Source organism: Marmota monax, unplaced genomic scaffold, assembly GCF_021218885.2.
Source record: "Marmota monax isolate L192 unplaced genomic scaffold, Marmota_monax_Labrador192_F-V1.1 WCK01_AAM20220418_F8-fsc00263, whole genome shotgun sequence".
In the NCBI taxonomy this organism is placed as follows: domain Eukaryota; kingdom Metazoa; phylum Chordata; class Mammalia; order Rodentia; family Sciuridae; genus Marmota; species Marmota monax.
Genome location: NW_026693408.1, coordinates 66,069 through 78,497, shown reverse-complemented (window position 1 = coordinate 78,497; position 12,429 = coordinate 66,069). Strand labels below are relative to the sequence as shown.

Here is a 12,429-nt window from a genome sequence, read left to right as displayed (position 1 = left end):
GCAGGCCCAAGTTGGCTGTAGCTGGCTCTTTTATTAAAACTTTCAGACATGATGAGAATATGAAATCCCCCCTTGCATACAGCAGAATCCAGATGTTTGTGATGAGAGAGAGGTTCTTTGAGGTAAGGAATGGGGATGTGCTTGGGGTAAGATGACTCTTCCATGGACTGATGAATTAGGAATGGACTGAACTGAGAGCTGTGGGGAATTCTGAGGGTTAAGAAAATGATCTCAGAAGCTTAAGTCTACATGTTCCTGAGAAAGCCACTTTTGGCCAATTTAATTTTTCTATAGTCCTAAGGGTCGGGCCTGAATTATGCCTGGATTAGAACCAGTTTCTTGAGGCCCTTCAACTTGTCTAAGATCCCAAGGCAAGGAACTGGTTTGACAACCCCTTCTGACCCACCAATGAGGTTGTAGATAAAAGTTAAAAGGGCACAGGCAGAGTATTGGACCCTATCTCCTAAAGTGATTGGATGATGAATGTAGCCAACCTAGGGCCCAGTTTGTGACACAAATTGGTATGAAAGCCAGGCATGGTTGACACATGCTTGTAATGCAAGGAGCTCAGGAGGCTGAAGCAGGAGGATTACAAGTTTGAGGCCAGCTGATTAGCAAAGGCTCTGAGCAACTTAATAGGACCCTGTCTCCAAATAAAAAAATAAAAAGGGATGGGGATGTGGCTCAATGGTTAAGCTCCCCTGGGTGTAATTCCTGTACCGAAAAAAAAAAAAAAATCTGGTATAAAAGACATGTCCATAGTAGGAATTTAGAGAAACAAGAGGCAATGAGTTTTGATTAAGGGCCATGGACCAGGGACTCTGTGAAATTTTAAGACATCTCTTGAGTAGTCAAACTCTAGGCTAAAAGAATAAATGACCTCAGTCTGGTGTGGTGGTAAATGCCTGTAATCCCAGCCACTCAGTAGGCTGTGGCATGAGGATCATAAGTTTGAGGCCAGCCTCAGCAACTCATGAGATTCTCAATAACTTAATGAGGCCATGTCTCAAAATAAAAAGGGTTGGGGAATGTAGCTCAGTGAGTAAGTCCCCCGGGTTCAATCCCCAGTACCAAAACCAACCAACCAAACAAAAACAAAAACACCAAACAATAACAACAAAACCCTAAAAACCTCTTCATCAAGTAATATCCTTGTTTGAAAAAAATAGATGCATTCACACTCATAAAAATATACTCATATTGAGAGAAATATGTAACAGAGGTAAATATATAAACATATTAATATGTGTACATATATCTATAATTTGTATATTTATTTTTTATGAAAAAATACGTAGATGATCCTGTAAGTGTGGGTTGTCTCTTCAATGATGAAGGAAAAACATAATTGTATACTGAAGTAACACTAAAACTGACTACTTTTGTGTAAATACATATATTTTTATAAGCATATATGCTTTATTTTAACATATAAAACAATAAATGTTTAAATAAAAGTGTATATATGTTAAAAATAAAATTAACACAAAAGAACAAAAGACACACACACACACACACACACACACTTGCACTTATTCCCCAGGGCTGTGGGCAGTATCCTGATTTCCTTGCAATGCTGGGGGCTAAAAGAGTAAGAAATATCCTGCCTGTCAATTACTTGTGGCTTTTAGAAGAAGGGAAACAGCAGCACAGTGCTTTTGTTACAAACTTGGCCCAAGTGCCATCAAATGTACCCATCTTGGAGTTCTTATAGCATATGTGAAATATTTATAGTCAGAGGCTCTTACAGGTGTTAAATCAAACTCTTAAGACTAAGAGGTCTCTGGATATAAAGGGTTTATTGAGTTTTATAGGTGCTAGCCAGAAGGTAAAGGACTGGTTCTGGGACAAGTTCCCTAAGCCACCAGCAGCCTGGCCAGATAGCCAGTGAAAAAATGTCCACCAGACCTAAGGTTAGGGCATAGTGTTTTATAATAAAATTTTGGAATGAGGAAACACAAATAATTTGCACTGAACTTACATTGGCTACAGATAAGAGGGGCGGGACATCACAAAGCAGGCAAAGTACTGGCAGGGTAGTCCATAAAGAGAAAGTTTTGCTACTTTTTGGTTGGTTGTTTCCAAAAGCAGAATACAATGTGGTCTTCAGCATACAGACAAGAAATTTAGAATGTTTCCTTCTTCTTCTTTTTTCTTTGTTGACTGAACTTGAAGTTGAAACTATGAGTTCAATGGACTTCTTTTTCTTCCTTGTATTCTCTGGCCTGTAACTTAAGACATCCCAGAATTCTTATCATTCCCCCTTTTATTGAGGTCTTTCAGAGTAAGCATTGCTGATGGATGCTATATTAATTTTATTGCTTCTTATGTAGCCATTTTATGTTCCAGGTCATATCTCACATGTCTAGGAAGGTTCATTCCTAGGAATTTATATCCAAGGGAGGAGGGAAATTTGTAGATAAAAACAGTGAGTTTTTTTTTGGTCCAAATATGAGTGGTAGAGAGGAAGAGAGAGCAAGCCTCTAACCATTCACCCACAGAATTCTTACATGTTTTCAGAAATAGCTTCTTCAGGAAAGTTATAGGTAGGTAGTTCAATCTTTTGAGCTAGCATAATGTTAGCCTAAAATTCATTCTATTGATTTACATAGTTGGGAAAAATTAAAAGTATAGCATTTAGAGATTATAACAATCAAAAGTAGAAGTATCAAACCATCTATAATATTTTTCTAAACAATCAGTTGATTTCTACTAATAACCAACCAGAAAGATCACTAAACAGATTAAATTCAGGTTCCATGTTAGAGACCTATTTGATCCAGGTGGCTTCTTTTCTAATAGTTTCTAAATGGGTTTCTACTTCATGAGACATATTTATATAGACACAGCAAGATGCATTCATTGCCATACATATGCCTCTTTTTTCTGCTAATATGTAGTCTAGAGCAATTCGGCTGTCTAATTTAAGATTGGGTGAAAAGTCAATAGCTTTTTGCTGTGCTATAATGGAAGCAGCATTCTCTTCAGCAAGTTTGCCTAAGGTAACAGAAAGGTTTCTAATCATCTGCTCACGATTAGTAACTTCCCACTGTGCCAAAAATGCTCTTCCAAAGGAGTAGATGGAGCTACCATCTAAAGTGGCTTGTTTGAATCCAGAGGGAGGTTTGAGGGAACTAGACCAGTGTTGGGTTTCCTCTGCATCGAATATGGATACAGGTGTAAATAGATATCCTAGGAGGCATTGCCCCCTCATAATCCACCCTTTAATGCATCTACGGGCCCATGGGTGGTGATCTCCCCCACAGACAAAAATAAAGCCAGGGGGTGCACATACAAACTTCTCAAAGTTTTGCCTAATTTGTTCTCGTAGATTATTAAGCCATGGGTCAGTAGTAGCACACCCAGGTAAATCTGGACCTTCACCTTTGAGGGATCCTTGATGGTATTTTTCTAAAAGTTTTATTATTGCAGCTTCAGCCTCTTCTATAGTCTTATGGGTAAACTTTGGAGGAAGGATACGAGTGTAAATATAAAAACATGGTAAAGGTTGACTGGAATGTGCTAGACGAACTGGATAGCTGATTATGGGGTTATATCCAACATAGCTATGATGGGTTTGATTGACAATGCACTCAGGAATTAAGCTAAAGTTTAGAACAGGTTGTACGAGTAGACTGTTATGTTCACGAGTGGTACGAGGGTTGGGGTAGCATATCCAACATTTTGTTAAATTTCCAGAAGTTGCTAGAGACTGTGAAATTCTGACTAAGGCATTGTCTTTCCATGCCTGGGTAAAGGTGACAAATATAACTATATATATAAATGTTTTCATTATTATTTTTAGAGACTATAGTGAGAATAAAAGCTTGAAATAGATAATTTAAAACACAAGGAATCTGTTCAGCTTTGTGTAACACAATCAAAATTAAAAGTATTCCCAGGAACAAAATTACTATAGCAACTATTAAAAAAACATAAGGATGTATAGGAAGATTTTAGTAGTTTAAGGTTTGCACAGGCCTGTTCCAGATGCTTAGGCAGAAGTAGTCAACCTCAAAATGTCAGTTATTATTATTTTTTCCTGGTCAGACGAAGCTTGATGTTGGCAATGGGGTGCTAGACCATTCAAGTGGGTTTAGATCTTCTTAAGTGGAAACGTGGATCTAGGAGTTAATTTCCTTGAGTTTGGCTGCACAGGGATTCACAGAATGTGCCTAGAAAGGACCTTGCCAGCAGGATGGTAAAGAATTTTGACAAAGATGTCTTTTCCAGTATACAAAATCAGCAGGCTGGTTTCTGAGGTAGCAAGTCACTCCCCTTGCTGCTGTAAAAAAAAAGATTGTTTTATGAAAGAGTAATTTTCATTAACAACCTTAATAAGCTCTCGGCAATATGTAAGAATTCTCCCTTTAGTAGCTAAAGAGTCTAGGGGCACAAAGAAAAGTAGTATAGGCCTTCCTGTTATCATTCCCCAAAGGCAAAGTCTATGCTTCCCAAATGGGGTAGATCTTCAATTCAAAAAAATTGTAGGTCAGGCTTTTTAAAAAAGATTTCCACAAATTTAGCTGAGTTTTAATAATTTTGTTTAACCTTTGTACCAGTTCAGAGGACTGGGGGTGGTATGCAGAATGAAAATGTTGTAATATTGACCACATAGCACACAGTTATTGGACAATTTGTCTCACAAAGACCTGTCAGTGTGTGGTCCAGAAGGAGTTCCCCAGGTTGATATGGTCTTTTCTATTAGTACTTTAGCCAGAGAGGTGGCAGTAGCATGGTGGACAGGGAAAGTTTCCACCCAGTGAAAAAACCTGCAAACCATACCGACAGCTATACAGAGAGACAGCTGTATGAAACCTATTTGCTATACTTAAAAAGGATTTGTTGGTAATTTAAATCTCTTTAGCTGGGTTTTGGTAGGTTTGAATTGTACTTTGGAAATGTGGGGCATCTAGGACATGCAGAGATAGCAGAATGTTGTTGGCTTCACCAAATATTGTTTGGCAAATTCTTTTTTTAAAATTTATTGGTCCACAATAGTTGTACATGACATTAGAATTTATTTTGACATAATTATAAATACATGGAGTATTGTCTGCTCCAATTAAGTCCCCAATGCTTACTTACTTCCCTTTCTATACTCTGCTGTTCCCTTTCCTCTACTCTACAGGTATTCCTATTAATTTACATTTTTTAAAACTAGTGTTTGTGGATATACATAATGGTGAGGTCTACTGTAGTAAATTCACATATGTATATTGGAAAGTTAGGCAAATTTGAACATCTTCTTTGTGGACCAAAGAGCTGGGTCATATATAGTTTGGCATATTCTTTTCATCATGGAACCAGGTAATATAGGAAGTTTTTAAGGTGCATACCAAAGGTTTTTTGGAGTCCATAAAACCTCCAAGGTTTTCCAAAAATTCTCTCATCATCAGAGGCACTAAACTAAAGCCTAGGTATAAACTCCAGGAAATCTTCATTATATACAGTGGTTTCTAATGCTCCTGGGGAGTAGTGTAAGGGCAAGGATTTTAATCTCAACAGTGTCAGTATTTTGAGCTTCCTTTTGCATGGCAACATCAGCTAATTGATTTCCTTCAGCATATTCATTTCTAATTTAGAATATCTATTGAGCTTGATGATAGTCAAGTTATTGGGAAACAAAATAACATCCAGTAGTTCCAATACAAAAGTACTGTTCTCAACCTCCTTAAGCAGTGATAAGTCCTCTTTGTTTCTATAACATTCCAAAATCAAGGGCCATGTCAAATGGATAATGAGAATCTGCATAAATATTGGCTATCAGTTCTTTAGCTCATGTATAGTCCTGTGTTAAGGCATGAAGCTCTGGATTGTTGGGTCGAGGTGAAATGTGATAAGTGGCCTCAAGAATTTCAAATGGAATAGTTATTGCATAACCAGTAGTGTATTTCTGATTTTCACATTTAAAATATGAATTTAAATTGTGCCAAAACCCATCAGAATTAGGTATTATAGTTTCCTTTAAATCTTTCCTAGGAGGTGAAAGAGTGACACAGTTAATAAGATGCAGTCATGAGGGTTTTGTCTAGTTCTGTGGGTAATAAAGTTACTGGATTGAGTATATGACATCTTATTATGACGAAGTAGGCTGCTAAAAGAAGGGTTATCTCATACAAAGTCAACTTGCTGGCAGATAGAGGCTGTGATATGAAGCAAACAAGGCTTCTATTGCATGGGAAACATAAATAAAGGGGTGTCTGCATCTCTGTCTTCAGCGACTTACTAAAAGAACAGTAGCAGGAATTGCTCATAAGCAAAGAGGCATTCCCTGCACTACACAGCCTAGCAGTGGACTGTAATATCCCAAAGCATATGCATTTCTCCACGTTTCTATGTAAGCACTCTGAAAGCAATGCCTTTCCATTTGTGCCCAAATAAATGAAAAGACAGATCATAGTTTGGATGGCCTAAGGCTGATGGGTTGCTCAAAGAAATCTTTTAACCCAAAGATGTTCTATTGATCACAGTAAAGGTTCTGGTATATAAGCATGTATCACTTCATGTAATGGCTGAGCAATCAAAGAAAAATTAGGAGTTTGATTTTGACAGTATTCTGTCAGTCTGCCAAATCCTGTCAATCATCTTTGAGTAGTTGGTCTAGGATATTTTTGTATGTGTGCCAAACTATTATCATTCAATTTGAGTCTTCAGAAGATATGATATGTTCTAGATATTTAATAGACTCACCAACAAACTGCAGTTTTTCCTTAGATACCTTTATGTCTCCTTTGCTGTCCAGAGTTTGGAGCAGTTTCTTAGCCGTCTGTCCTGAAGGACTGACAAGGAAGGAGCATAGAGTAGTAGGTCATCAGCATATGGTAATAAAGCTGTCTCCTCAGAGAAAGCTAAATTAAACTGCAGTTTTTCCTTAGATACCTTTATGTCTCCTTTGCTGTCCAGAATTTGGAGCAGTTTCTTAGCCGTCTGTCTTGAAGGACTGAAAAGGAAGGAGCATAGAGTAGTAGGTCATCAGCATATGGTAATAAAACTGTCTCCTCAGAGAAAGCTAAATTGCTCAAATCTCGTTTTAAAGTCTGTGAATATGTTGAGCTTTCAGTATATCCCCAAGTCATTATAGTCCAGGTGAATTGAAGACTATTTCAAGTAAAAGCAAATAAAAACTGACTTTCTAGATCTACAGGGATATTAAATAATGCACTGCATCAATCAGTTACTGTAAAGAATCTACTTTCTGGTGGAATACCAGCATGAATATCCACATTCAGTATGTGGACTGAATGCCTTGGGGTTGCTACTTGATTTATAGCTTGCAGTCTTGAACAGAACTCTATTATGTGTGTGTGTTTGGTACTGGGGACTGAACCACGGTCACTTAACCATTGAGTTACATCTCCAACCCTTTTTATTTTTTTGACAGATCCTTGCTAAATTGCTAAGGCTGGCTTTGAATTTGTAACCCTCTTGCCACAGCCTCCTTGGAATTACAGGTGTGCACCATGACACCCAACTATTATGTGGTTTTCTGAACAGGCAATATTAGAATGCTCTAAGGATTCATAAAGGAATGATTAATCTCTTCCTAATACATTCTTCAATTAGTTGTATTCCTTCCATTGCATGCTCACTGAAAGAATATTGATTAATTTGAGGTTAAGGTTTAGATATATCAATGGTGATTTTTATGTGGGTGGCACTGTAAATTCTTCTGATGTTAATCCTGCAAAAAGTCCATAAAGCTTCAGGAAGGTCTCTAAGCTATGGAAAAGATTGGTTATCAGCTAGATACTTTGTATTAATTTCGAGAGAAAAGAGAAAGTTACCATTCTCATTATGTTCCCTGTTGTTTACACCAGAGGAGATATAATCTAATGTTATAGTTCATTCTTAGGAAAATAAAAAATTACAGAATTATGCTTTTGGAGAAAATATCTGCCTATATTTACGTATAGAAGAGGGATTGATCAGAAAGCAATGAATGGGTCAACATCTCTAAGAAAAATTTACAGGCTTGAAAAGAAATAATGAGAGAAAATCTAAGTCCATTTTACTTTAATTTCTTTAGTACTCTGGAAGGAGGGACTGCTGGATCTGACCAGGGCTTAAGGTAGAGAGGGTGGTGCCCCACTGTCTGTTAAGATGGGATAAAGGTCAGGTTCCATCTGAATAGACGTTTTCCCCAAAGAATTTAAAGGAAGAAAAGGATTCAGCTGCTATGTTTCTTGAGTCCTGTCAGATTTCACCTTTGAGGATTTTGGTGCCAATGTGTTTAGGATGTCTCTTTTGAATTATTTTTAGTTTTAGTCCATTTCTCAATATCCAGGTTTCTTATAGTAATGACAGACTATTCAGGTTTGTTTTCAGATTAATAATTGGCTTTTGCCTATAATTGCTGCAGCTGTAAATTCAATTGTGATTAGCCTTCTTCTCTCTGACTTCATTAAAAGTTTTGGTTAAATAATCAGCCTGGGCTACTAGTTGGACAGGGGGATATACTTTCGGTCAATTTTGGCCCTTTTAGATACAGTAGATAGTTCCTTGTTTAGTCCATTAAGAAAAACCTGAATTTAAGACAGTTTTAGTTGTTTTGGAATTATTAAGGCAAACCAGAAGTCTTCTGGAAAAAGTGACAGAGTTGTTTGAAGTCATCATAAATAGATTTTTTTTAGAGAATCTTAAATTCTGGACCAAACTACAGGTTTGAGACAATCTTGAGAAATATTTCCAAAGCAGTTTGGCAATGTACTTAGCTTTGTCAAAAGAAGGGACCACATTATTTGTGTCCCTAGGAAAACTTCAGGGTTTTTCCAGTCTGCAAGTTGCATCCAAAGCTGTCCCTCTCCCATCTGTACTAGACACCGACTGTTATAAATCATGCTACTCTGTCTTATAGGGAGCATATAAGTATCTGGGATTTTTTTTTTTGGCCTTAACCCTTAATTCTGCTTTCTACCAGACAATATAAGTTGTGGATTTTTTTCTTTTTATTTTGGGTTGGGGGAGACCAGTCCCATGTTCAACCTGGGCTGGTTCATAATCTATTTTCTGTTAACCCTGGGATGGATCATGATTGAGAACAGTGGATGCTCAAGTAGCAGCAGCACCCACATGTTTCTGGTCTTCTGAGTCTTTTTAGGCCTAACAGCTATTTTTTCTTTCATGTTCACCAATTGCTCCAGCAGCTGTTTTTTTTTTCTCCCATTGGGAGGGGTTCTGAAGAAGTTACCACTGATATTTGTATTTTTATTTTAAATAGATTCATTAAAATAGGTTCTGAGGGGCTGGCAGGGGGACTGGGAAGGTAAAGGAAGAGAAGGGGAGGGAAGGTGCTCCAACGTAGACAGAAAAGTTGGATAAATAGGTTTGGTGGGTGGGTGGGAGAGTACCTGGCAGAATCTCTTGAGTTTTCCATCCTTCCCACCACTGTTTTAATTTATTACAAGTCTCAGTTATTTAAGAAGGAGAATTTTGTAAGGAGCAAATTTAGAGTCTGGAGATTACGACTAGGTTTAGCACCAGTTTAACTTCCCAACTAATGGCTTTCTTTGCTTGTTTTCTAATTTGCCACCAAAAAAAAAAAAAATAACCAAAAGTTATTCTCAGATCAGAAGTGACACATTCAGGCAATTGCAAAGATATTATCTTTCTTTGTACTTTACAAGAGTTTCTCTCAGTCAATCAAAACCTGGGAATGGGTGTGTCTTGCAGAGATGTACTGCTTATGAGAACCGCTCCCCATGGTGTCACCACTGGGCGGTTGGTCACTCTTTTATGTGTCTCAGATGCTCTATACCCCAGGTATGTCAGGGTGTTCCAGATTCTGGAAAGATCAATCCATTATTTTGCTGATCAGGAGTATTCCTTCTAACCCAGGGAGGGGGTATGTTCTTCCATTGGGGTCCCTGGGAGAGTGCTACACATTAGGGACAATTAGTCCTGACACTTTTGAAAGATTTACAGTCACCTGGAAATTTCCTAATGGATATTGGAAGGAGAAATATCTCTTTTCTTTGGGATGGGACTTTTCATTCATCCTCATTTAATAGTAAAATAGCTAATGGCTTTGATCAGTCAGAATAATGCCAAATCCAAACCAAATTGTAATTACATGAATGGCCAGAAGATGTCACTGTGGGCTAAAAGTATTTAAAGCAGACACTACACAGCTGGAAAGAAACAGGTCAAGCAAATTGTTAAACAAATTCAACAAATCATAATATCAGATATATTATGAGAATAACTCAACAAATCATAATACCACGTCTAGGGGAATTTCCACAATAACTCAACAAATCATAATACCAGATAGAGGAGCATCCTCCAATAACTCACCAGCTCCAGTTTGGCAACTCTGCACAGATGACAACTCTGTTGCAAAGTTCCCACTGCCACTGAAGACCTCAACAGCAGAAACCCAGGGACAGCCTATTAAATTGGTATATTTCAAATGTGGAACCTTAGTTCTAAGACTTCAAAAGCCTCCTGGAAAGGCACTCACCTTACCTCTGGTAGTCTCAAAGTGATTCTTGATGTCGTATTTGGACCCAAGGAAAAATATCTTTCTTCCTTATTCTTCAGATGGCTGGATCCCAATGCTGCACCAATAAGGTTAGATCAAATCTTGAGACTAAGAGGTCTCTGAAAATAAAGTGTTTGTTGAGCCGTATAGATGCTCCAGAAGATGAAGAACTGATCCTGGGACAAATTCCCTAAGCCACCAGCAGCATGGCCAGAGAGCCAGGGGAAAAATGTCCACCAGACTTAAGGGGCCAGGGTGTTTTATCATGAAAATCCAGGGAGAAGAAATAAATCATTTACACTGAGCTTACATTGGCTATAGATAAGAGGGGTGGGACGACAAAGCAGGAGAGTGCTGGGATAGGAGGTTAGTCCATAAAGAGAAGGTTTTGCTACTTCTTGGTTTGTTGGTTTCAAAAGCAGAATGTGATGTGGCCTTGTTGGGTAATCTTCAGCATACATGCAAGGAATGTGGAGCAGTTTTTTTCTTTGTTGACTTAGCTTGAAATGCTGAGTTAAATCGGCCTTCTCTTATCTCTTCCCTCCCTCCATTCTCTGGCCTTTTAGTTTACTCCATTTCTCTTATCACAGGTAAGGAAGATCTGCTAGGCCTCACCCTTCTGGTGACTATAGCCGTGATAGCAATATGTTAGTACATTCTGGCCCTCCTTAAAGGAATTTGTAAAGTAGAAACAGACTGAACCCAGGGCTGTAGTGAGAATAACCTTAGGACCTGAGTGCTGTTTCCTTCAGCTCATACAGTTCAAAGCAAGCCACTTTAGGCCCACTCTGATTGGATTTACAGCCCTTCTAGTCAGTTCTGATTAATGCTTGGACTGGAAATACCCAGGGAGCCAGATCCTAAGGCCCTTCTGCCTGTTGGAGAACCCAAGGCAGGGCAATGTTTTGATAACCTCTTCTGACAACCACAGAGGTTGCAGACAAATGTAGGAAAGTCAGAATCAGTGAAAAGATTCTACTTTGTGGGTTTGATGATATACATAATCTAACTTAGGGGCAACCTTGCAGGGCAAACCTGATCTTAAAGACCTATTGGGTAGGGGATTATGTATGCACTTGTACAAAGCAAGAGCTAAGCTAAAGGAACAACAAGTGACAATCAGTCCAGAGTGGGAACCTTAGACCAGGAACTCTATGGGATATCAAGACATCTCTTGGGGAGTCAATTGTACTCTGAGGAATAAATGGCCACCTCAGATAGTAGTTTTCTTCATTGAAAAAAAAATATATATATGTTGCATACAAAAATATATTTATGAATATATAGGGAGGGATTTGTAACACAGTTAAATATACACATAAACATATTAACATGTAAGATATTTATTCATATAAATATGTAGGTGTCCCTGACAATGTGGGGTTTTTCCCTAGACACTGAAAGGAATACTTTCAGCTTTTTCACTCTGTGACTAAAAGAACTGACAAGAACAATTTTAAGGAGGAAAAGTTTATTTGAGGGCTCACCGTTTCAGAAGTCTCAGTCCATGACCAGCTCTAGTCCTCAGAGCTTGAGGTGAGGCAGAACATCATGGTGGAAGAGTGTGGCAGAAGGAAGAAGCTCACATGATGATCAGAAAGCAGAGAGAGACTCTACCCCCAAATGCAAAATATATACCCCAAAAGTATGCCCCCAATGACCTACCTTCTCCAGCTACACCCTACCCACCTTAAATTATCACCCAGTTAATCCCATCAGGGGATTAATTTACTGATTGGGTTAAGACCCCCATAACCCAATCATTTCTCCTCTAAACCTCTTGCATTGTCTCACACATGAGCTTTTGAGGGACTCCTCACTTCCAAACCTTAACAAATTATATATATACACACACACATACACAATCACAAATAAACAAAATTTATAGACATATAAATAAGAATATACATAGACAAATAAGAATATATATAGATAAATATATTTAA

General features: G+C 38.1%; 1 protein-coding gene across 3 annotated transcripts; it reads right to left on the bottom strand.

Moving 5' to 3' along the window:
• Positions 1-1,771: 1,771 nt before the first annotated feature.
• On the bottom strand, positions 1,772-10,905 carry LOC124101221 (endogenous retrovirus group V member 2 Env polyprotein-like). 3 transcript variants are annotated; one of them, XM_046457090.2, is made up of 4 exons: positions 10,463-10,905; positions 6,883-6,943; positions 6,694-6,782; positions 1,772-4,285 (listed from the first exon to the last, which is right to left on the bottom strand). In XM_046457090.2, exon 4 carries the CDS (start codon positions 3,791-3,793, stop codon positions 2,771-2,773), a length of 1,023 nt encoding a protein of 340 aa, XP_046313046.1. In that variant the 5' UTR covers positions 3,794-4,285; positions 6,694-6,782; positions 6,883-6,943; positions 10,463-10,905; the 3' UTR covers positions 1,772-2,770. The 3 variants fall into 3 exon arrangements, with proteins under 3 accessions (XP_046313046.1, XP_046313047.1, XP_046313045.1); XM_046457091.2 differs by having other exon boundaries at positions 1,772-4,282; XM_046457089.2 differs by having other exon boundaries at positions 10,468-10,905.
• Between the last annotated feature and the right edge of the window lie 1,524 nt (positions 10,906-12,429).

What these genes read in the sequence shown, in the direction of transcription:
- LOC124101221 (XM_046457090.2), bottom strand. Translation starts at nt 3,793, where the DNA reads ATGAAAACATTTATATATATAGTTATATTTGTCACCTTTACCCAGGCA.